The sequence below is a fragment of the Anas platyrhynchos genome, chromosome 6 (assembly GCF_047663525.1).
Source record: "Anas platyrhynchos isolate ZD024472 breed Pekin duck chromosome 6, IASCAAS_PekinDuck_T2T, whole genome shotgun sequence".
Lineage (NCBI taxonomy): Eukaryota > Metazoa > Chordata > Aves > Anseriformes > Anatidae > Anas > Anas platyrhynchos.
In genome coordinates this window covers 6,925,000-6,949,744 of record NC_092592.1, presented here as the reverse complement: position 1 = coordinate 6,949,744, position 24,745 = coordinate 6,925,000, and the positions used below count along the sequence as shown (strand labels likewise).

The window sequence follows — 24,745 nt, the reverse complement described above, 5'->3', positions numbered from 1 at the left end:
AAAAAAGTTCCCCAAATTAGTTGGCTCAGGGGTAAGGAAAGGCAGTGGGGTATGGCGGGGTGCTGCATTTCTGTCCTCACTACCTGCTGGGCTTGCACAGCATCACGTACATCAGCAAGGCACAGAACTGTCGGCTCTGGACACGTGAGTGGGTTTAGCAGGCGACAAGCCACGGGACACGGGCACGAATTTGGGGAGCAAACAGGCTGGGGAACAGCTCGCAGCGCCCGTGCAGACACGGTTCCCTCAGCAACAGGAGGAAACGCCTTGAAAATGCACCAAGGCATCATGCACAGTCCCTGCGCTACCCCGGCTCGTCACCATGCTGTGAAATGATCCAGGCTGTCCCCACGCGGTGCAGCCCTCAGCTCCTGGTTGTCACTGCACGGAGCGATGCAGGGCCGTGAGAGCATCACAGCAGCACCCGGGGGGGCTCGTAACCACCCCTCTCCATCCTGCAACAGGTCAGGAAAAAATCCCGCTGGGGAAGGGATGGGGAGAGCCGCTGACCACTGCTCGTTACACGGGGATCCAAGCGGCCCATGTTCCAGCATCCCCAAGCCCAGCAAGCGTGCGACCGCTGCCGGGCGGCGTTGGGAATGGGAAATGCGTGGGGCACGGGCCTCGGTCCGCCCTGGGTGGACCCGACCCCTCGCCACGCCTCCCGTGGCCCCAACCCCACTGTTGGGCTCCAGCACGGCTCGCAACACCCAGCCTGGAGCGGGGACGGAGGCCACGGCCACCGGCGGGCGATGGTAAGGCACCGGCGGGCAACGCAACGCGGCTGTTGCTCCGCCGGGGAAGGATGGGAAAAGGAGGGTTTGAGGTGGCTGCTGCAGCCCTAAGGAGGCAGGAGGAGAGGGAGGAAGGAGCAGGGCTGCGTGCTGTGGTTAATGAGTAACGCGGGCAGCTCGGAATTAGCAGAGCCACAGCCTGCTGGCTCCTCCGCAGGGGGAGGGAAAGGTTTGGCAGCACTGCCAGCGCGGCTCCTGCTCAAATCCTGCCTTTGGGGTGTGAGCCCCACTCGTGCGGGCTCTGAGCAGGGTTTTCACAGCAGAGGGGAGGCCTCGGGGCACAGCCAACTCCAGTCCTGCTCACGCTGGGGCTCTCCCCCTCACCTTTTCCCCCCTAGGTGAGGGGCCACGCTTACAAGGGAAGCTGCCGATTTGGGCAGGGGGGGGTTCATCTCCAGAAAACCCCTCAGGGACGGGCTCTCGGTTTCCCATGCTGGTCCCTTTGCCTCAGTTGCACAATAGCATCCTGCGGGCAGCAAAATAAGAAAATCCAATGCCTCAGTAGTGGAAAGCCAGCAAAAGAAAACCAACTAATTGCGTTTCCCTAATGAAAAGCGTGTGTGCTTAAAGAAAGAAGCGCACATGAAAGCACGGACAGGCTGTACCCACCAAAACAGCAGGCAGGACGATGCTCTGGGGGGGGAAAAAAAGGGACAGAAGGATGGGGTGGAGGGCACAGAGGGTGCAGGGGGACTGCCACAAGCTGCTTTTTGCCCCGTCTGCCAGCCAGAATCCAGCCAGGCCTGTGCAAAACCCCCAAAATGGCCCACCTCAGCCCTCAGACCACCTCCCCTCTCCCCACAGTGGTGTGTGAGCAGCTTCCAGCCCTCTGTCGGCCCCAAAACATGGTGCTGCCACCAGTCCCCCCCCCTCACCACGGCCTCCGTCCGTCCCCACGTTATCCAGTTGCTAAGCTACCCGCGCCCGGCTTATCGCGCCATCGGCACGAAGGGCAGCAGCCGAGGGTTTATTGCTCTGAGCTGTGTTTACTCACCACCTGCCCTCGAAACCTGGCATTAAGCAGGCCACCGATGCTCGGCAGCAGCACCTTAAGCAGCTGAGCAGCACAAGAAGAGGGGGCTGGGGTTGTGGGGACTCCCCCCTAACTCGCTGGGCTTTGCCCTAAAGCGCAGAGGAAAGCAAATGGCACAGAGATGTTGGTGTGTGCCAGGGTGAAACAACAATCCTCCCCGGTGCTAGCAATCACATCGCCCTCAGGAAAGGATTTAATTGCCAGAACGCCAGCTTCCACGAAAAGCAACACCTCTGCACGCTCATCCCTGCCTGCCCACCCAGCCAGGAGGTCACACCAGCTCGGGCAGCTCCCATCCCAAATTTAGTCCCATATTTGCCCCTACTCGCTTGCTAAAGCCATGAGCTGCAGCTTTCCCCCTCTCCCCCCCCTTTAAGAAGCAACAGCTCTGCCCAAGAGCAGAAGACAATGCTAAATCGCAGTCCCTCCCTCTGCCCTTTGTCACTCGCAGACAAACAGCCTCTTAAAATCCATCCTAACGTAAGGGAGGCTGAAGGAAAAAGGAAAAGGAGCTGAACTCCAATTTACTGTGACTCATCTCTGTGATTCACACCACTTCTTTTCTCCTCTTGGAGAGGTCTCTGGTACAGCTGCCCTGCAATTAAAGTCCTCCTCCTTCCGAGGGTACCTCACAAACCCCAAAAGCAAGCAGTTCTCAGTTCCAGAAGTCTTCACAGATACAGAATTTTTGAGGCAGGGGGGCAAAATATTACGCATTTTGGAGCCTAACCACCCAAAGCCACCATTTTCTTAGTGCTTCAGGCTATAATGAACACGTACACACAGCAGGAGCATCCCAGGAGGCTGTGCTCGAGGGCAGCACTGATAACTCCTGTGCTCAGGGGTTCAGGTCTGCACACACACACATCCCTCCCACCCAGTTTGCTGCTGCCTCCACAGAGCCGTAACTCCAAAATCCAAGGGAAGCCCATTTTTTGGCGGGGGTATCTGCTTCATCCTACCCCTGCCGTGCTGACCTGCTCCTCTTCCCTTCCCCGGTGCCAGGCAGGAAAAGCCCACAGGCTGAGCGCGGAGGAGAGGGAGCAGCTGCTGCCAAACCTGAGAGCCGTGGGGTGGAACGAGGTGGAAGGCAGAGATGCCATCTTCAAGGAGTTCCACTTCAAGGACTTCAACCGGGTACGAGCATCGCTGGGACCGAGTTTTTACAGTGCTGGAGACCTGGTTTGCAGAGCTGGGAGTCCCACCTGCAGGGCTCGGCCACAGTAACACTTCCATTTTCCCAAAACACAATGGCTGAGCAAGACAACCTACCCAAGACCACTCGTCCAGAGACAGTGTTTGCCTGGGAAAAGATCCCCCAAAAGAGGAAGACCCATGCAAAACCCCAACAAAGATATAAAACATCCCAGGTCTTGGATTTGCCAGGATTCCTAGAAACATGGGGTATAAAATTAATAGCAATGGGGTGAACAAAAACGGATCAGAAGGTAAATGGTCCAGAGCTAACTTTTCTTCTTACTCCCCTGGGCAGGCCTTTGGCTTCATGACCAGAGTGGCTCTACAGGCAGAAAAACTGGATCACCACCCTGAGTGGTTCAACGTCTACAATAAGGTAAGGAACAAGGATGACAGGGACAAACAGAGCTCTTTGGGGAGCAGATCCCATTTGTGAGGCATAAAATAGCATAAGTCCCAGGCAGACGAGCAGGACCTCTTCCCTTGGCATAGCACAGGCAGCCTGCAGCCATCACCTACAGCCCCTTTCTTCCCCTTTTGTTTCTGCCCAGCTGAGCAAGCTGGCACCAGAGTTGGTGGCTTTTTGAGGTCAGTACCAGAAGCAGCAGGCAAGGGGAAAAGTTTCCTGATAGTGAGTTGAAATGCACAGCTGGCTGCCACAACCAGTGCAGGGACAGCAGTCACTGCTTGTGGCCAAGGAGAAAACCATGTGAAAAGCCTCAACACCTCCCCAACCCCAAGAAATTTTACTAACGAGTGCAGAAAGTGATAGCACTACCTGCCTCATCAGATGCGAGCTGCCTGCAGCACTGGGGGAACCTGTTCCTGCTCTTTCTGCCACTCAGTCACTCTGTCTGCTTTAGGTTCACATCACCTTGAGCACCCACGAGTGCACGGGCTTATCCGAGAGAGACATCAACTTGGCCAGCTTCATCGAGCAGGTTGCAGCTTCCCTGTCCTGACTAGGGAGAGACACCTGAAGCCAAACGTCAGCTCTGCCGCAGCCACAACCCACGCCTCGCCTGGACGACTGCACCTCGAGCCTTCTCCCGCTTATTCCAAGCTAGTGCCTAGCCCCAGGCTGCCTAAGCCCACACCGAGCTCCCTGCCACGCACAGCTTGGCGTTTCAGAGGGATGGAGGCAGCCAGGAAGCCTTCCCTCCTGTGCTTACATCCATCTCTCACCTCGCCACTTCCATGCTTCAGCCCTTTACCTGTGCGCTGCCCGCTCACAGCCTACTGAGCCTCGGGGGCTTTCAGTAGGCATGCCCTTTCACCAGGAGCGATGTTAAACTACTGCAGTAAATCTTTCCAGAGCCTGACCCCATCTGATATTGCTTCTTTTTTTTTTTTGTTATTCTTTCTTTTTTGTTATTCTTTCTTTTTTTTTGTTGTTATTGCTTCTTTTGTACCAAAATATGCTTTACTGTTCACAAGGCGGTACATGAACCCTTGGGTTTATCACACACCAACAACTGTGATGTGCAACGTGGTTATTAATTTAACCTCTCCCTGGCAGTATTATAAGCAGGTATGTGATCTCACCCCGATTGTAACCGGCTTTTAGTAGAAAACCAACCGAAAGTGTTTACAATAAAGCTCTTGGTTAACCTGATCTGAGCTCAGGAGGTGGCTTCACTGTCAGAATTACACCCAGAGGTTTTCCCAAAACCCCTGACTGCTCTGTCCTGTCTCAGCAAGGTGCTCCTGCCATGGAAAAGCTTCTCGAAACAGCATGGAGAAGAGGCACGTGCCTTCACAGGCCCGCACCTCAAAGCAAACACGGTCTGAAAGAGAATGAGATTATCAGAGCATTGTTTAAAAGCCGGAGCAGATCTGATAAAAACTGCTTGTGCTAAAATCCGAAGTGCAGCCATCAGACCCAAGGCACAACCATGGGGAAAACACAACCAAAAGGCACAAACGCAGCAGGGGCTGGGGCACACCTCCCAAAAGGGTTTTTAGGTGGGCTTGGTGCTGTAAGATCTTCACTCTAGTAACAGTGGCATTCAGGCAGTGCCTGAATTTCTGCCTTTTTGGTTTTTTTTTTGTTTTTTTGTTTTTTTTTTGTAACAAGAAGGCTTTGCTGTGAAACCAGCAGCAGTTGTTCTCAGCAGAACAGCCTAGGAGAAATACTGGAATCGCCCAACTCCGATCAGATTTTTTTTTCAACCCTCCAAGTTCCATAAAGCATTAAGAGAAAACCCACAGCTCTTACACATACACAATTTTTGGCACCCTTGAACATCGCAAGAGGAAGTCACAGCCACCACTTTCATCTTGACAGAACAAAAGAGCAGCTCTCGGGCAGAATTAATACCATTCATAAACCATTTTCCCCGCCACAGACTAGGCTGCTCCCAAGAGCAAAGATCAGAAGCAACAGGTCCCCATCCATTCAAATGAGCACTGAAAGAGAAAAATAAAGAGTTCAATGAGCCTAGGTAGCTCAATGCACCATTTTAATGCAAACCAGGTCCGTTTTCACCATCTCATCAGCTATTTCAGCTTACAGTTTTACAGTGGCAAACCAGAGCAATATCAAATACTGCCATCAGAGGAAACTCATCCCATCTGTTCATTAAAAAAATCAATGAATTTATTGGGCAAGGTATTATTGTGGTGTACGCAACCCTTCCGTTCCCCCGAGTCACCAGAAAAGTGCAGATGAAATCCGTGGCATGAAGACAGACATCTCTTCTTGGCCCATCCTACTGGATATTCTTCAGCCTAGTACCTAGGAGCACCCAACTCGCTTGGGAGTGCTTTGTACAAGTAACAAATGTAGTGTCTCGCTTGGAAAAAACTGACCAGTCCGAAATCTCGCAGGGATTAACAGTTGGGAAAATCCCTCCAGATCATAATCCAGTCTTTTTTTTTTTGAGAGAGAGACAATTATATAGCCTGTTAATCTCATTTTTCTCTAAAACCATTTGGCATGATACAGGAGAAGCAGATTACATGTTAGGTGACCAGGATGAATAAAGACTACACAACAGTAAATTACAGTGGCCTGTTCCCGACCACAGGATTACATTTACAGTACAGAACGTATACACATTGAACAATTAAACCCACAAATTACTAGTAGGTGAGGTCCAGAATGGAGTACATTGAGTTACAAATAACATCTTCAAATCCACCCAAAAATGTGAAATGGAGCACTGATCCACCCACTTCCTCAGGGGAGACGGCACCAGGGCAGAGGAAGGAGTTTTTCCTCTCCTTTACCCCACCCTAATCCATCCCCCCCCTTTCTTTTATAGCAGAAACAAAACGAGTAGCCTCCTTTTTTGTTTTCCAAACCTTGGCTCATAGAGAACCGTCACAGTAGACAGACACTTCAGGCTCTCCCCACAGTACAGCAAAACTGAGAGATGCAGCAATGGTCACGTTAGCAAGGCGTTGACAGAATAAACAGGTCCAACACAAACGCTGACTGCCAGGGCTGCTAACACACTGAGAGACTGGCAGGCAATTCCAACAAGATGTTTTCAGAAGGGCTCAGAGACATGCACTGCAGCCACCAGTTGAACGTGACAGGAGATGGCCAAAATGCTTTGTCTCCTAGCACTACTAAACCTGTTAAAAAGCAAAGTGTTCTTCCCAGCACTCTCCAGGTCCAAAATTTGGGTGTGCAGCGGCTGCTCTGTAGCCTCCTCAGCCCGTGTAGTTACCGAGCAAGCGTGTGCTTCAGCTGTGTTAAGCCAGTGGGGGCCAGGTTGGGGCTATCGAGCCCATTTCGGCAGAGACGCTGCAGTCATGGCACGAAGTCTTCTTCCAGGTGCTGAACTCTGCCTGGGAAACTCTCAGCAGCATGCCAAAAGCCGAGAGGAAACGCACAGGAAAGCCCTGCAGGAGCAGCTCCGCCGCCGTTTAACAACTCAAGAGGTTCCAGCTCATCCTGAGGGCAACAACTGCCTCCCAAGCTGCAGCAGTAAAACTCTCAAAGCAAAAATAGCAGAGAAAAAGCCTGTGTGCCCAGGGCTCAGCTACCTCCAGCTTACTGCGTCCTGCCTCCTTCCTTTCAGAGCTCTGCCAGCATCTTTGAAATACTGTGAGGGGACTTGGCTCAATAGCACGACTACTCTGCCTTATGGGCAAGCACAGTTTACCTGAGGCCAGCCTGCCTTTGAGGTTTTGTTTTCAGTATAGTACCGTAAGGAAACTGCAGCTAATGTTGCAGCCAGTCAACAGCTGACCCCTCAAACCCTCCCTGGCATCCCCCAAAAAGCCAGAGAAGCATCAAGGCACAATGGTGAATGCCCTTACGAGAATGTGCCTTAAAAGAATCAGTGCAAAGAGCAGAGAGATTACTACTTTCTATTACAAAAGTCACCTTGTTATACTAAAGGATTATGGTTTTTTTTTAAAAAAAAAAAAAAGTCAGCTTTGGTGCCATACGTTTGCACGTCAAGTCCCCAGCCATGATACACGCTAGGGCTTCACTGACTCGACTACAGCATTGTGAGATAGTGCAAAACCTTCAAGTTATGAACAGTGAAATCCCTGTTTTGCACATCCCTCCAGAACTGTGCAAGGTGCGACAGCACTCTAGGTGGTCGATGCATGTCTTCTAGAAGAGGCAGGGAAGCAAAACAGATACTAAGTACCTAGGATTTTCAGTACCATCCAGTTCCTCTCCGTACACCACCCACTTGCTTTCTATTTCTGCTGTTATTCAAACGGAGAGATTCCAGAAAAAGGATTGTGTGCTGTTTCCCCCCCTACACCCTCAATAAATATTGATTGCAGTCTGAGATCTCCAGAGGGGGGTTTAAAAAGTTACATGATCATCTTTCCTTTGCCAATCTATCAGCTCTGCGTTATGTAGGTATAAGGCTCCCAGCATGGTTTGTTAAATGCAGTAGCTTGGAGGAGTACTCAAAAGAAAAAAAAAATCAATTTATTTTCTACCTTCAGCTTCTGGGAAGATTGAAGCCTTGGAACACAACATGGAAACTCAAATCTAATGCTTGGCTGGACACCGGCTGAATGCACTGTCTGAGGAGAAGAAACAGCAAGGAATGAAGTGATATACAGAATACCTGAGGAGTCTGGAGTCATGGAATGACGCTCAATTCATGAGAGCAGGCAGGGAGAAGGGAAGGAAAGCCCTAAAACCAAAGTTGAGTGTGAAGATAATGCAGATTTCAGAGCAGACGGAGATGGGGAATAAAGTTTTGAGATCAAGCTGCCATCAGACCTGTACTTGTAGGCTTATACTGCAATCTCTTTCCCTAGGAAACCTTTCTTTAAAACCACCCCAGTGCTAACTGGCAAGGCACCGATAGTTGCGCTACGGTCAGCAGTGGCCAGGAGAGCCGTTCATGTGCTTTTCACCACCAGGAACTTCGGTGCTGTACAGGCCATCCAGGTAGGCCAGAGAAATCTCCGCCACCAGGCTCCTGTCGGGGATGGACTGGGCCATTCCGTAGATGGCTCCCTAAGCGGAGAAGAAGAGGTGGTTACGTGGGATCCTTAATTCCACCCAGGAAATAGGCTCAGCCAACACACCCCTGCTATATCCCGGCTCCTTACCATGCCTGTGGTCTTGGCGTTGAGGTCTTTCATGATGTCCTCAATGCTGTCTTTGACATCTTTCAGGAACTGCTCCGCCACGCCTGCTTTGGTGTGCAGCTGTGTAATGCAGAGATGAATGCTGGCAGGCAGAGGGGAGGGGAGAAGGGAGAGATTAGCCACCTCGGGTACATACAGCCGTTTAGTTCTTCCCTGGCCAGTGCCTGCCTCTTTAAAATAAGGTGCCAGTGGGATTAAGGGAGAAGATGATCTGCTCCCTTACAATTAAAGGTAATCCCTGAAGAATACTTGCTGGAATCAAGCTGCAGGAAGTTGAGCTCTTCTGCTGCAAAACATCAACTCTCCCTTCCCTTCCTGACATCAGCATACACCGTTTAAGGTCTAGGTAACCTGTCAGCCACCCCCAGCGTGGAAGCTGGCACTCAGCAGAAGTAACAGGGCTGCTCACACCTCTGAGCTATTTACTTCAGGCTCTCTAGACTCCTCTTCAAGCTAGCTGCAAGTTTAAAACTTTGTCAGTGCAGCTCTATCTTAGAAGATTCCTATCTTAGAAGATTTTCCCCTTTCACCCACAGAAAGGCAACTTCTACCCACTCAAGAGAAGTTTTTGACAAGCATTCCTTTTACATCAGGGTGGAAAGATCACTGAAAATGATCGGCCTGTCGCTGTTCTCTTGATTACCTTCATCTTCAGTGGGCAGGAAGAAGATATTTAAACAAAAAATAAACACCTACAAACCCTCACTTGCTGACATGAGGCAAAATCCCAGCTATTTATATCCTCCTGCTTGTATTAAACAGAGCTAAACAGAAAGAGAGCCTTAGCTATGCCCTCTGCCAGGCTCATTAAAATAACTACTGCTGCTGTATATCAGCAATTAGAAATGTAATTGCCTCTCCGCAGAGGAAAAGTCTACATACAATTTGTTAGATAACGGGCAACGCTCAGCAAATTAAGAGAGCTAGGTGGCCTGACGACACCTATCTTGCATTCCCTGGCTATGCACGTTGCTCCTCTGCTCCACAATGAATGATGGCTCCCGCTGGGACCACAAACTCACCTTGGTGGGAACTGCAGGACGTTTAAGTTCCATCCTTTGGCAGCTAACAGATTAGATAATCGATAAATGTCGAAAGTGTCTGAACCGATGGAGAGGACTGACACCTCAGGTTTCCCAAAAATGAAGATGCTGTCAATTTTTCTCAACCTTGAAGGAACATTAAAAAGAAAAAGTGACTGAGGGTGGTTAAAATGAAAAGGCAGAACGGGGTCAGGCATTCTGTCCATCTCTCTGGGGCCTCAAAGAGAGAGAGGGGAACAGATTAGGGCACATTTGCACAAAAAAATCATGCAACCAGTACCGGCCACTGGGACTTAGCAGAAGACTTGGGTGATTTAAGCCCTAAAGTATGCTTAGGGATGGAGAAGGAGTGAGGAGAGAGTGACTCCCCTCATCCTGAGTGACTTCCCCTCAGCCGTGACTGCTTCAAGAGTTTCTTCTGCCTCAAAGCCAGCTACATAGAGATGCCAGCACCCCTCCTCTCTGGGCCCCTCAACAACCTGGCACAGGGCAAAGAACCCAGATAGAAGCAAAGCATCTCGAAATACCCGAATGGATCCCCACCTAGCAGGTAACATGCAACAGCTTCTCTAGGGGACAAAAAAAAAAAGTTGCAAGAGAAAAACAGTTTGGGAGAGGGAGTCCAGAAGGGGGTTAAAAAGTACAAGCAAGAAGCTCAGGCACACACGTACTCTGACTCAAGGAACCGAGCTGTTTTGATGATCCTCTTCGTGGCCTCGACGTAGCCCGACTCCCCCACGTGCATCAGGGTTGCCCAGCAGGCGGCTATGATCCCACCGGGCCTGGAGCCCGCCACCGAGGGGGAGGCGTAGATGCCCCCCTGCCAGTCGGGTGCCACAAAGAACTGGTAGCTCCTGTACTTCTTGTCGCTGTACAGCACCACGGAGGAACCCTTGGGAGCGTAGCCATACTGCAAGGGGTAACAAAGCATTACAAAGAGGCAGGGGGGCTCAGCAGCACCTCTCGTAGATGACCACCCAGATCCCTGGCACCAGGGATGGCATCAGGAGTCACTCCCCTCAAATAAAAGCGTGGAAGACCCCTCTCTGCCCCCCCTCTTACCTTGTGGGTGTCAGCAGAAATGCTGGTCACGCCTTTTACACGGAAGTCAAAGGGATGCTTTAGAGGGAAGCCGGCCTTCTCCATGAAAACAATGAGAAAACCACCCAGGCAGGCATCAACGTGGAAGGGAATTTTGTATTTCACTGCCAGCTGTGAGCAAACAAGAGGCTCTGGTGAGTAACACGCAACCAGGGACAAAAACCTATGAGGTAGGTGGGGTACCCAACCTCCAGCCACTAAAGAGCAAGAGAAAAAAACATTGTATTTTGGTAGTTTGCTCTATTTGACAAAGAGATGTCACAACTTGGTCCGAAAGAAGCATCCACAAAGTGTAATGGCACGATCCAAGTGACAAGAAGGGTCAGAGCCCCTTGCTGGTCACACACAACATAAATAACTGGAGCATGGGAAGAAAAACAAAAGGCGTGTTTGAAAACTGAGATCCCAGCCCTTTGATTCCTCCTCCCCCCGCCACACTGCATTCCTCCAGCTTCTGCACCGAGCCTGCTACAGCCAGTAGGCCCTAAATCAAAGCGTTTTTACAAGGTGGCCTACTTTGCCGTTATTTCCTCTCAGATATCAAAGGACAAGCCCCCTTGGCTTGTCTCGCAGAGGGTACAGCAGAGGTCGAAGTCACATACACAGTACATTCCTTCAGCTGCTGCAGAAGTTTATGGCACAGACTCGGGAGATCAGAGACAAAGCAGGAGCTAAAGGCCTGTTGCTTTGCCTTGCTACGACACAAACTGCGTGCAGCAGCTAAGTCTGCAGTCCAGCCCCATGCACACAGCTTCATGACAATGCCCAGGGGTAATATCTGGTATTTAAAGCCCACCCTCCCACAGCAGTTTCTGAGTAAGTGCAAAATGAGAGAGCCTTACATTCCTCCTCATATTGTGTCCTACGTACCCTGCTGCTAACAACCCATTTAATGGCAGTAGTGCCTTCCCAACCAGTCTGCTGCTCCCACCAGATTCACTGGCTGAGATCCTGGACCCCCCTGCTCACTTTTTGTGCAGAAGGATGCGCCAGTTTTGTCGCCACACCACCCAGGGCCATCCTACCTCTGCCACCTCTTCAATCGGGTCCATAATCCCATGTGGGAACTGGGGAGCAGAGCAGACCAGCATGGCTGTGTTCTTCGAAATAGCTCTCCTCATTGCCTGAAGATTTAAAGAGAGAAGATGCTCACATGCCATTTACCAAGTGTCACCCTGCCAAAAAAAGAAAAATAAAACATGCAGCATCTGGTCTGAAAAGCTAGCACACAAAAGCCTACAGAAAGCAAAGCGATGAGCTACAAAGCATGAGCAGACATCAGCTGAATCACTTAACTCATCCACTTGGAAGTACTACAAAATGTGTTTGTTCATCCTCATCTGAAACCTGTGGCTATTTCTGATGTACATAATTGATTCTAAATTAATGACACTGGACAAAGGGATGGGTTACATCCCATCCACTTATTTCAAACTAGATTTTGTATGTAATGACATGCATTTAATCCCACTGTTCCTCCCTTATGGTTCATCTCTCCGGGTAGGAGGATGCCTTGTGATTTCCTAACAGTGCTCCTTTCCCACAAGAAGAGTGCCATGCTGCCTAAAGTGGTACCTGAACGTCCACTTCCATTGTCTTGGTCAAGGGGATGTGAATCATCTTCATTCCAAAGTAGTGAGCTGCCTTGTCAAATGCTGCGTGAGCACTCACTGGGACCAACCTAGAAAAGCAACAGATCGCAGACTTCAGCCCAGGCAGCACCCCTGAGCTTCACCCAAATGAACACAACAGCTGATGGCTCCCATCTCCACCAGCAGTGACCAGACTGCCTCAGTTAACCTTGTTCTCAGAGGCATCGTTTCTTCACTGAGGCCTTTAATACCAGGCAAAAATGTTAGAAAGGGAAGAAAAGAGCCACAGGAATTCAGCAGAAGATGAACACCAGTGTTTCATCTCTCTTTGTGACTTCCTCTCTTATGCAATTAACCACAGAAACATTTTTGACGCACTGTCTAGAAAAAAGCAGCACATTAGAGGGAGCAAATCCTCTATTAGCAGCGTAATGATTAGCACAGTTTCTCATTTCGGCTCCAATCAGCCCCAACTTCAGTCCCATGGTTTTCAGGCTAAACCCTCTTTGATCCAAATGAAATCAAAACCCTTAAATACATCAAAGCGCCTTGCAATCTTTGCACAAGAGGGGCCCAAAGCAGAGATGAGCAGGCTGTGCCTGGAGCTGCATGCAGGTATTGCAGAAATACACGTGCATGGCACAGCTCCGCAGCCCACATCCACCCCTAGGATCCTAGGCTGCTGAACAGTTCCTGTGCTTCTGCACCTTTTCCTTCCACCTGGGTTTTTCTCCTGCATTCAAGGCCTCCAGACACAGATGGACAAGGAGGGAGTGGTAACAGGCTATGAAATGAAGGATTACAGGGGCCTAGCAGCCGCCTCAGCGCAGAGGGACAGCCAGTCACACAAGCAAAAGCCAAGCCACAAAGGCGCTGCTTACATTTCGGGATGTTTGATGCCTCTCTCGTAAGCCAGGTCCCGGTACGCCTTGCAAGCCATCAGGATGCTCTCAGTCCCCCCAGACGTCATCTGTCGTGAAAGGAAACAGAAAAACAGGCACTGACGTGGATGTTGCAGGAGAGGAAAACAGCAGAAGGGATCAGAAGCATCTCTGGGCAGAAATGCTGCAGAGGACAGCTCGGGTTTTCAAGGGCAGCAGATGCCACTGAACAGCTGAAGGCAGCTTTCTAACGTTCAGGTGGCAAGCACAGGTTTAAGTGTTGACTCTGCTATTTAAAGGAGGGAAAACGTGGAAAAAAATGCACACAGATGCCTGAGAAGAGGGGACAACACCGCAGTCGCCTGCTAGTGGAGGTGAGCACACCTCACAAGACTCCAAAAGTAAGTAAAATGCCTGCTTAGCCCCTGGTTACCTGGGGACCCTTTATCTGGATTACAGATTAACGATGCCGCATATGGAGAAACAACAACGTTGACTCTGCCTTCAGCTAACCGAAGTGCAGCGGGGTTTATTAGGCCTGGAGCAGTGCCGCGCCGAGGCACGGAGCCAGCGCAGGCTTGGCACTGCTCCTGGGCTAAGAAACCTTCCCAGAACCCGGGGCACAGCAGAGCGCACAGCCCTCGTGCCCCTTTCTCTGCAGGGGCCAAAGGTGAGCGAGGGGTTTTTGCATCATGGGGGTGGAAAGAGGAAGGCACACACACCACCCATTTGATCGAGTTCACTACTGCACACATTTGCTTTTGGCAAATAAATCAAACACTTTCTTATAAGAAATCCCTCAAGCAGGAGGCCTATCTTCAGCAAGCCTTTATGAGCCCTGGTGCACAAGGGCCAGAAAAGCGTGGGCACAAGCCAAGGTAAAATTTTAACCTCGTAAAACACGAGGCTGGCCTTTCCAGCAGCCCGCAGGCATTAATGCTTCCATCTGTTACTGCTGCACGGGGTGAGCCGTGACTTGGGGACAGCCAGTACCTACAGCAGGTGCTCGTGGGTCAGGTGGAAGAAAGGAACCAAGAGCTCCATCCGATGCTTACAGAGGACTGATTTTCGATCCCCACCCCCAAGTGACCACAAAAAGGATGCAGCCGCATTGGTATGCCTTACGACATCTGCTTCGTCTGGGTTTTCTTCTGTTTTTTCTCAGCTGACACTGCCACAAAACCCCCAAACACAAGGAAGACGCCTGACGGCGTGACAGTGACTAAACATTAAGCATGGCGATAAGGAACAAAGTTCGCAGGCACAAAAGCAGCCTGCCACATCTCTCCCTAACACGATCCAAGCTGGAACAGCTGCCACCACAGGCAGCGTGGCAGCGACTGTCACACCACAGGCACTTTCTGCTTTTTTTTTTTATTATTATTTATTTTCCTCTCCGCTTTGTAAAGCAGCAGCTGCTGCGGCAAAGCCCTACGAGAGCCTCACGCTGGATAAAGAAATCATTGCACTCATTGTGAAGCAAATAGATGGCAGCACAACGCCTTCGGCAGCTTATGGGCTGTGTCAGTCACTTCTCAACCCTTCTGATAAAAGGAGACCTGTAGGGCTGCCAGCTGGCTTGGGAAAACCACAGCCAGCACAACGTGGATTCCCTCGCTGCTGCGGGGTGGGAGAAGAGGAGCGGAATTACTGCCTGCTTGTAATGTTGCTTGCTCCTACCTGTACCCGATCCTAATCCGCTCTTTGTAAGGCTGTTACAGAGGCTGCTTTCTGTATGGTTGTCTCTCCCCCAAAGCACCACTGCCTCACCCTCACACAGCCGGCACCTGCCCCCAGTGCCTGGCTTACCACCTGCATGCAAACATCGAGCCGTGCAGGTTTGGGGAAGTGAAAATCACTTCTCACCAGCTGATCAGCTCCTCCAGGACGGATCCTCCTCCCAGGCACGTGCATGACCACACAGCAAGCTCACTCAGCCAGCAGCTCTAGGTGAAAATCCACTCTTAGAGCTGCCTTTCAGCCAGGTGAGCTTCCTAAATCATCCCAAGACAAGTCTGCAGCACGGAGATGCAGCAGAGCAGTGGGATGCAGCTTGGTCCAGCAGGCTTACACCCGCAGAGGGAGTCTGCTCCTCGCCCAAATCGCCCACAGGCTCCATCAGCCTCGCTGTGAGCTCATCCTGCTCCAGCCAGAGCCTGAATCACGGTCACAGGACAACTTCCCACCGCCCGCGGCACGCCGGCAGCTGGCCAGCACGCCGTGATTCAGCACCGGCCATCGGCACTCACATCATCTCCTCCCTCCCCTAAACGAAAGTGCTTAGGCACGAGCAATGCCATGGGGAAAAGGGCTGGGAACAGGCATTGTTTCAAGCAGCTTTACAGCCCCGCGCTATCTTCTAAAGCCAGGCGAAGCGTGGGGAAAGAGGCAAATAAACACACTTGTTTTTGATTTATTATTTTCCAAACGGGAAGGAAAAGGAGCGAGCACATAACCCTCCTGCTCTCTAAGCTTGGTATATCCCTAATGTTACTCACTCTCTCCAAATCCCAGTGCTCTGCAGCCTCAGCACTCAAACAGCAACAAAAGGCACAGTCCTTGCTGGGGGATTTCTGCTGCCACGCCACCTGCAGTCTCTGTCAAGCTGTCAGACACGCAGCAGCCACCTTGCTCAGCTTGGGGTCTCTCCGTTTTGCTGGAATTTCACATTAGCATTTTGTCTCCCTGGAGACAAAACTGACCAAGTTTCCCTGAGCTGGGTTATGCTATGAATAAAAGTGAGCTACTTTTTATTTCCAAGGCAGCATTAGGGCAAGAAGACACCACAACCCTCTGTATGGCCATAACATAGTGGCAGACTCGCATAAAACCCCTATAAACCTGCTGGTTGTAAAAGCCCCCCGTTATCTCTCAAGGTGACCTGCTTATGACAGATAAAGCCTGATAGATCTGCAGAAGGACAAGCCGGAGTTTAAGCCCCTCACACAAGATGCAGTGCTCACATTTCACTGCTAAACTCCTTCACCAAAGGAGCAGGCAGCTCCGTGACAAAGCCTGGAAGCCCCAGAGCTGGGGAGGAAGAGACAAGCAGGCTCCTATGGGAGGCTGAGGCTTGCATCTTCTGATTTTGGCTGCTCAGCTGCAAAGCAAGGTGGTCAGCATCAAACACACACACCTCACATGCAACTCTCCTCTGCACTTCACTCCAAGCTGCCCCTTCAAGTTCAAAAAAAAATACTAAAAACTATGCAGGCTTGCATAAAAACCTTAAATTTCCCCCTCAAATTAGAGGGGAAATCCTCAGAGCCAGCACTGCAAAGCAGAGCACCTTGTGACCAGGAACACTTGCCTACATTAGACAGTGAACTCCCCCACTCCTCATCTACGTACTCAGCTTAATTAGTCCTTCCAAGTCATCGCAGGAATGTGGTTAGGATCTCCTGGGAGCCAAAAATGTCACCAAATCCTGTCTCTCTGCTCTTGCGTAAGGTGATTAGGAGAAAGGACAGAAGTAGCAATTAGGGAGAAATAGGAAGAAGCCATACGCTGCCGAAAATGATTACTTTTTAACCAGGGCTTAAAACCCCGGGACATCTCCTGGTGAAACAAGGCAAAACGTATGCCTGAGCAGCAGAAATCTGAAGTGACACCTTGTGTTTTAACATTCATAAAACACACCGAAAACCTTCAAAGGAGGAGCAGACTGCTCTCCAGAGAAGACGCTGTTTGGGAAGATGTCCACACGACCGTGCAGAGATGCTCAGCCTGCTGAAAGCCCTGGGAATGGGGCAAAAGCGTGGCTTTGAGCAGCTTTTCCCAGCCTGAACACCCGAGTATCAGCCCCAAAAAGCACTGAGCTGCTCCTTGCCATGGAAATCACAGCTCTAAGGAAGTGAATTTGCCCCAGAAGCACAAACATTTCCTCCTCCCACCCCACAAAGCGAGCTCTTCAGACACACCACCGAGCTCCATCTACCTTCAGGAGGCAGGCACCAACAAAATTGGGCTGGCAGCCCCCGCTGCTTCCATCAGGTTAGTAAATCCAGCAGACAGGGACCTGGCAACAGACACGCAGCCACTGCTGCTCAGAGAGCAGCGGTAGAATTCAGGAAAAAAAGCATTTGTTTTAGTTTACAGCACTGCAAAAGTTGAATTAAGTGACGCAGGAGCCTTCTTGCTAGAAAAAGCCAGCAGCACCTGCAGAACAGATCAATTTGGAGATAAAAGTAACTCGCAGCACTACACCCGCCCCGGTTTGGCCATCTCTATTTCACAGCCTCGCTGGGTACTGAAGCATAACTGTGGCAGCCTGAGCTACCAATTACAGCAAGGCCTTTCAGAAAAGAATAGCCGCAGTTTGGAGAAAACGCTCTTTTTAAATGGCTTTGTTACCGTGCAAGCCTCCAGAAATCACTCTGAAATGCTAACTCTGTTTCGGGAAGAAAATAAAAGAAGTCTTTGAGCCTGAGTGCTTGTAGAGCACATAGAGCATGAGCTGTTATCTCATCCCACGTCTCTCCAGGAACTGCCAGCTCCTCTGGACACCCAGACAGGAAGGGCAACGCAGGAGGAAGGTAAAAAGTCCACTGGAGAGACTTGTTTGGACAAGATAATTGCAGGGGTGCAATTAATCTTCTGTTTCCACCTAATCAACTTTTCAGCCCTCCCTCCAACCCTGCAAATTTGCCTGCTCAACCAGCTAGAGGCTACCCTCATGGCAGGTCGCACGCTTCCCCGTTCGCTGCTTCTGCTCGGCCCAGCTGCGGCTCTCCAGCACGATCCTCCGAAGGGAGGGGAAGGGGAAGCAGCAGAGGGAAAAGTGGGATTCCCCAGAGAGTCTGCAGGTCTCACGTTGCCTGCGATCACTGTCTGATTGCTTTGGGGCTTTTTTTCTTCTTACTGTTCTGAATTTCTCCTCCCACGCAATCCTACTTCCAGGCTTCGGTGGAAGCACCCAGGGGGCCAAGGCTGGCACTTTCACAACACACACCCCACAGAACTGCCGACTTCTGCAAGCAAAGTCCTCCAGCCACATGATAAATGTCACAGAGCTATCTGATTTGCATCAATCAGCTTCTCAGGTATTGATAAAGGGGTTTTAACAGCCTCCTGCCCCCTCCACAGACCGTCTCAGCACTGCAAGTCAGCAAGGAGGAGAGGTGAGATGATTTTTAGGTGCCAGGAGGCACGCTGCTTCTCCAGGCTCAAGGGTGGCACCAGGAATACAGCCTCTCCCAGCAGAGAAAGAGGTTTAGGAACCCCGAACCCAAGGAAACAGCTCAGGGCACCAGGTGCAACCTCCTGCTATCGAAGGCAATCACATCTTACATCACTGCACAGTCAAGTTGCATCTTCAGTCCAGCTGGATGTTGGTCCCAACTACCCTGCCATAAGGCTATTCTACCTACCTCCTCAACACAACCGAGCTCCCAATAAGCCCATTCAGTGCCAGTTTGCCCCATAAACACGTCAGCACTGCCTTCCCATACCAATCTTAAGCCTTTGCAGGCCTTCCACCTCCCTGACATGTTTACAGATGCAATCATGTCACACTCAGCCTCTGAAGAGTCTCACCTGGATTCTCCCCAGAAATATAACTATTATTTTACAAGTTATAAAGCAGTCTTTATGTCACAGTGGTGCATGTACACCATGCTAGGAGACAAGACCTCGCTGTCCTGTGGCACCACAGACAGGTAGAGAACGTGGCCAGCCTGAGGAACTCAGAATTCCTACCAAAAAAGCAAACCAAGAGGAAGGAGCGCAAGAAGCTTATTTTTACAACAATAATTCACTGTACAACTTGACAGCTTTTGTTCTTTGATAAACTTTAAAAACATCAGTGCAAGGGCACATGTTTGGTCATTTTCTTTGAATTCTGTGGAAGCTTTAGAATTGTTTTCCACCCTGGTAGGCCACATGAGCCTGGAAAGCCAGCTTTCCAGTTGGGGAGGTGACAGTAAGTGCCATGCCCGCCTGATCACGAAGGCTTCAAGCTGCTTGTTGGTGACCAGCCAGCCAGCCTTGTCCTCAGTCTCAGCATTCTGGCAGGCTCACAGATTAAACCTGAGGGGAGCTACTCGAAGTGACACTGCTCTGTTTGGCATCCCCCACTGACAAGCAGGCAGGCTTCTATGGTACATTACACTGGGTCTCCTTTCCTACTGCCAGCAAGCCTGTCTCATTTAAGGGTGTGAAAAAACAGGCAAAGGAAATAATCATTTAAGAACTACTTGGAGTTAAATCATCTCTCATAAAGCTTCCCTGAGAAGAGCAATTACCAACCAGCTCCTGGCCAGCTATGCTGGCATGACACGTGCCAGAACTGCACACCAGAATGACCTCAGGCTCAGAGCTGGATGGAGAGCAGAAGGTGCATTTGCACTTCGAGTCAGAAGTATCCAAATGCTCACAGGGCACTTGAGCACAAGCTACTTACAGCACCACAAGAGCTGGGGCCCCCGTGGAAGAGGGTACAGGCAATCCTCACTACTTCTGCTTCCATCTTCCTCAGACCAGGGAATATATCCGGATGGAGAGGATTACTCCAGGCAAACTCTTCGTACACCTTCAGAAAACAGAGACAAAGTTAGCCCTGCAGGTGAAGCCTTGGATTATCTGTGAAGAGGTCCAGGTTTGGGAACTCGCTGTGCACAGTACACAAACAGACTTTCTGCAGATCTGCAGTACTTTCTCCCGCTGTGAGTACACACCACAAGCTGGGAAGCTATGCGGGGGGGGCTGAAATCATTTGTTTTTCTAGAGCATTCTGGCCTCTGGAATGATTATATAACACAACCCTGTCTTTACAGCAAGCAATATTGCTAATGGTTTAGCTATTTTAAAAAGAACACGATTATCTGCCTTTCTTTTGTTCACCAAGTTCAGGTATATATATGCCTACCCTATGATTGCTTTATGCAAAGCAGGCCAGTATGTAGTCCTAAAAAAAAAAATTGCTTTGCAGAACTAGTTTAATAGTAAAGAGTAATTCCAAAGCAGCTAGAAAAGCACAGCTGCCCATCCACTCCGCAACCAAAGTGGCCGTGGAAACCAGTATTTCATGCTCATTCTGCAACTGAAGGCTCACAGGATAAGGCTGCAACGGGCCAGTTCCAGCCTCCTGCAGCCGTGATCAAAAAGCAACCACAGGGATGTTGAAAGAAATACAGCACAATAAGGCAGCGAATAATCAGCACAGACAGAGGGAATGTTTCCACAACGCTCAGTCCAAGGTTAGGCTCCTCTAGAAAGGCTGCTCTGAGCTTTATGCTTCCCCAGAAGTGGCAAAGAAAATGTCAACGGGCAGAAGAAAACAGCAATAGCAACCACCCGACAGAGCTCATTACCACTGGTATAAAAGCTGTTCCCAGGAGCAAGGCCAGGTTTCCCTTTCTAGTGAAAAAACCTCTTGAAGTAGATGTACTTAAAAACAGACCTTTGGGCTGTTTAGTTTTCTTTTTTTTTTTTTCTCCAGCATTCTCAAAGGGAAAAGTTCCAGACTAGGTAAACAGACCTAACAAAGACTGCACTGAAGCATGCCAGTGCCCCATTGTTGCATGATTTGGACCGCACAGCAATGCCAACCACATTTTACAAACTACTTTTTTTCTTTTTGCTTAAACCAAGACCAATGCTGTTTTGCTTAATCAAGCTGTTCCAAGGCTAAAGTCCTCCAGCAACCCCAAAGCAGGGCAGCCAAAGTGCTTTCTCTCCAGCCTAGAGCAGTTACACCTGCCAGGGGGCTTGCTGAAGCTGATCTATGGCAATTTTAGGCCTCTTATCATTCCCCAAATTAAAAGGTCAGTACCAGCCTCCAGTTCACTTGTGCTCAACTTCTTACTTTCGCACTCAAAACAACATCTTATCTGATTGGATCCTAGTTATCTCTACAGTGTTTTCACAGTGACCGCCACTTGGCCAGTTTTGCAATGCTCCAACGCTTTGCTAATAACTCCCCTTCCACCTACATTCACCCTAGGCTCTGTCTTTGGAGTTGGGCAATCTGAGCTTCAGATCCTCCCTATTTATCTTGAAAGATGCTGGAGTATTGTTGAGGGGTTTCTGGTCACCCTGAAGTTGCTAAAAATACGTGCAAAGATGCCGAGTTAGACCGCTGGCACCTCACCTGCACGAGCAGACGGGTGAGTTTCTCTTCCCCGCTGTACACGGTCCCAGAGACTTTCCCATCCTCCCAGCGTACATCTCCTGAAAGAAAAGAGAGGAGCACACTGGTTGCAGACACAGCCATTCTAGGACAGCATGCAGAAGAGCAAAGAAGTCCCCCCCAGCAGTTCTAAAGATAAGGATTTTGCTTTTGGGCTTCACTGAGGAGGAGCAAGAATGATTTTTGTGCCAGAGAGATAGCTCCCTGCAATGCTATGCCTCTGGCAGCTTGTGTCCCGTAAACTTAGCAAACTGCAAGTAAATGATGAATAAAGAGCCAGCACATAAAGAGCTAGCTGCAGCAAGCAGTTATATTAATACATAACCCACCTAATCCCCACTCTCGCTCCCCATATTGCTGTCCACACAGCCCAACTCTCAGCACTGAAGAGACAGTCACATCCAAAGAGCACCCAGCACACCACTGAGATGGAAAGGTCAAGGCTGTATTGCTAAAATCTACAACACGGGATGCTTCAGTTAAAGTTTACCTAAACCTGAATGCCACTTAAGCATCAACAAACCAGAGCAGGTGGGTGGAACAGCATTTCAACCCTCTTAACCAGGTTAGTTTCTGCCTCTAAACACCCAGAGTATTTCTACCTGTGTAGTTATGTGCTGCCTCAAAACTGTTAGCCTTGATGGCATCAGCTTCAGAAGAATACATAAGGCAAACACAGTCACAATCCAACCCTCATTTCCAAGTAACTTCCACAGAAAACTGCACAAGTGTGGGAAGGAGAAGACAGAAAAATAAAAAAAAAAAGGAAGTAAAAGCCCAGTGAAGGAAGGGAGTAATTATTATGAGGGAAAACACAGACAGAAGGCAGACACAGAAAGCAACACAAACAACATAAAAGCAGAAAAAAAGGAAGTTGCTACATTACTGTTGCAAAACTGTTCCTGAATATGGAGTAGCAGAAAATTCCAAGCTTTTATCAGACTGGAGATAGGAACAGGTCAGTCATATATTCTCTGGACAGCAAGTCACCCAAATTTGCTCATTAGAAGTAACAGGATGTGAATCAGCATGGAGATATTTACACCAGGGAGGCAACTCAAATTAACTTTCAGACAGTGCTTATGTGGACTCAAGCCAAGAGGCCATCATCGTGCCTTTGCCTTGCCTGAGTAGCATTTTCAAGATGCAAACCACTGGTTTTGATTAAAGTGAGTTTTGGAAACTCCCTAAAAATACTGTTTGGAAGTCCTTTTTGTTAGGAGCATTCCTTGGGGCTTTGCAGAAAATACATTTCTGGTAAAAGCTGCACATCAAGGCAACTGCTCAGAAATGCATTCAAAAAGCTTCCTCTGTATTTTTCCTCTCATCTCTCCCATCAGTCAGTATTAAACTCTTGGGACAGAAAGGGAATTTCAATGTAAATACCCAAATACAGCAGCAGACATTGTGAATACCGACTTTAATCACCTCCAAAAGGAGAATAGACAAGTGAGGAACATCAGCAGAGCAATATTTAAGATGAAACTGAGAGCAGGCATCATTAGATCTCATTTAACCAAGTAAGTCTAATGCTGTCTCCGAAACAGACCCACCTTTGCTAGGGCACAGACTCAGTCATACCTTTTGAGCTGTACTCTTTCATCTTCTGTAGTACTTCAGGCTGGCTCATGCCTTGTTCCGGCAGGGCTTTGATATAATCTTTTTCATCTTTCAGGAAGGATAAACTGGAAGTGACATCATTCAAGGCCTCATCAATCTTCTTTTGAATCTAAAAAGAAAGGAAAAGCCTATCAACAAAAGGTGCTGGCCAGATTATAATTGTTTAACACGTGTGAGATCAAACTTGCTGGCTACTTCCATACCAGTGAGCAGAACAGGTAGGAACTTCTTCAGCTCTGTGACCAAAAAGCATAGCAGAGTTACAGCCATGCAGCTGAACTCTCCCCTCTCACCAACTTCTCCCACCAAAAACAAGCTGCCCTTCTCCAAAAATGCCTCCTGGAACAGTCACTGTTACGCACTAGTCTCTAAACCACTCTGGGAAGCAGCTAAGGGAGTGTGCTAGCTGGCACAGCCCAAAATTGAGCCAAGTAACTGGGATGGATGACTGCAGAACGGGCCACTGCTCGGCTGTGTTTCATGTACCAGCACAGACACCACCACGTTCAAAGAGAAATGGTTACTCTTTGAGCACTGATAATGGGTACTGACGAGCAGTAGGAACTTGGAGCACCTTCAATAGCTGAGAAAGCAAAGCTTAAGGCAAAAACATTTCATTTTTATCCACCAAACCTTTTTAAGTCACAGTCCGTAATTTATAGAAGTCTTCAGATTCATTATATTTCATACCTTGTCTTGTCTGCCATCACATACACAGTTTAGAGACTCCAGAAAACAGGAACATTAAAGAAATCTCCCTTACAGGCACAGTTAAAAGATTTCTCTCTTCCTACTCACACCCCACATGCGGGAGGCCCAGGCTCCCTCTCAGAAAACCTTTCAAAGCAGACACTCTTCTTCCAGACAGCATAGGTGTTGGGATGTTATCAGCCTTAAAGACTTTTGGACATTGGATTCCCTCAAAGCCAAGGCCTCCCGTAAGCAACTGATAGGTTATCAGCCTGCCAAAGAGTGGGAACAGCACGCAGGTAGGGCACGTCAGGAGCTTTATAGTGCTAGCCCTGAGAAGGTAAGCCTAGAAAAAAGAGAGGGACCCAGGAGGTGTCCTCTTCTAAGGGGCAGGCAACAAATCTAAGCAGAGGAGAGCTAGTAATTACTTCATCTTATCAACAGCTACTCGAGCCAGAAGGTAAAAATTGGGACATGTGAAATGAAGGGGAGATGCCATTCCCTTACGGAGGACTGGGGGAGAAAAACTTGATAACTGCACCCATACTGAGGTCAAAAGGAACTGTATCCACGTTGAAATCAAAATGAAGAAGTTCCTCTTTACTATTTCCATCTGACAAAGTTGCCTCCAACAGACCCAGCACCCCTCACACCCCACCAATTCAACGTGCAAAGCTGCCTACGCATCAAGCAGAAAGGGCAATCGAGTACGATGCCACCATGTACCAGGTAAAAGAAACCAAGCTGCGCATTTCTCGATCATTAAGTTGTTAACGTGCTAAGACTTGCTGACATTTGTAGTTTCAAGTTTTTAAGTAAAAAACACCTCCTCGACACTAAAGCCCGTCTCATTTTAATGATTACACAAGCTTCCGATATCGCTGTGCTATAATGCTAACTCTGCTAACAGATAGGGGCTCTGAACTACTCGTGGCCAGTCATTGATTAAAACAATTATCCTTCCATGTTGCACAATAGACACCTGGCTATCTCACGCTTGCTCAAGACACTGTTTCAGAAGAACAACTCAAGTTCAACCGTGTCCTTTTCTTCCACGAATCAAGTTATTTTCCTGAAATCTAACAA

At 49.3% G+C, this 24,745-nt stretch overlaps 2 protein-coding genes across 12 annotated transcripts in view; one reads left to right on the top strand and one right to left on the bottom strand.

The window, feature by feature from the left end:
• The first annotated feature begins 527 nt into the window (after nt 1–527).
• PCBD1 (pterin-4 alpha-carbinolamine dehydratase 1) lies at nt 528–4,639 on the top strand. The gene is made up of 4 exons (XM_005028336.5): nt 528–755; nt 2,833–2,964; nt 3,320–3,400; nt 3,888–4,639. Exons 1-4 carry the CDS (start codon nt 543–545, stop codon nt 3,984–3,986), a joined length of 525 nt encoding a protein of 174 aa, XP_005028393.2. The 5' UTR covers nt 528–542; the 3' UTR covers nt 3,987–4,639.
• An 830-nt stretch (nt 4,640–5,469) lies between these two features.
• The window catches only part of SGPL1 (sphingosine-1-phosphate lyase 1), a 28,250-nt gene continuing 8,974 nt past the window's right edge, over nt 5,470–24,745 (bottom strand). For all 11 annotated transcript variants that reach the window (XM_038181711.2, XM_027460076.3, XM_072040330.1 and 8 more), the window contains 11 exons: nt 22,931–23,078; nt 21,311–21,390; nt 19,622–19,750; nt 13,222–13,310; nt 12,324–12,429; nt 11,774–11,872; nt 10,710–10,859; nt 10,319–10,557; nt 9,627–9,773; nt 8,566–8,686; nt 5,470–8,470 (listed from right to left, as the gene is read on the bottom strand). In XM_038181711.2, coding sequence (XP_038037639.2) covers nt 8,330–8,470; nt 8,566–8,686; nt 9,627–9,773; nt 10,319–10,557; nt 10,710–10,859; nt 11,774–11,872; nt 12,324–12,429; nt 13,222–13,310; nt 19,622–19,750; nt 21,311–21,390; nt 22,931–23,078 — 1,449 coding nt within the window. In that variant the 3' untranslated portion in view covers nt 5,470–8,329. The remainder of the gene's footprint in view (nt 8,471–8,565; nt 8,687–9,626; nt 9,774–10,318; nt 10,558–10,709; nt 10,860–11,773; nt 11,873–12,323; nt 12,430–13,221; nt 13,311–19,621; nt 19,751–21,310; nt 21,391–22,930; nt 23,079–24,745) is intronic.

Bases quoted from the DNA above. Each gene is read 5' to 3' on its own strand.
- PCBD1 (XM_005028336.5), top strand. From the start codon at position 543: ATGTTCCAGCATCCCCAAGCCCAGCAAGCGTGCGACCGCTGCCGGGCG. The intron at 756-2,832 runs GTAAGGCACCGG...CCCCGGTGCCAG, and splicing joins ACGGCCACCGGCGGGCGATG to GCAGGAAAAGCCCACAGGCT. The intron at 2,965-3,319 runs GTACGAGCATCG...TCCCCTGGGCAG, and splicing joins ACTTCAAGGACTTCAACCGG to GCCTTTGGCTTCATGACCAG.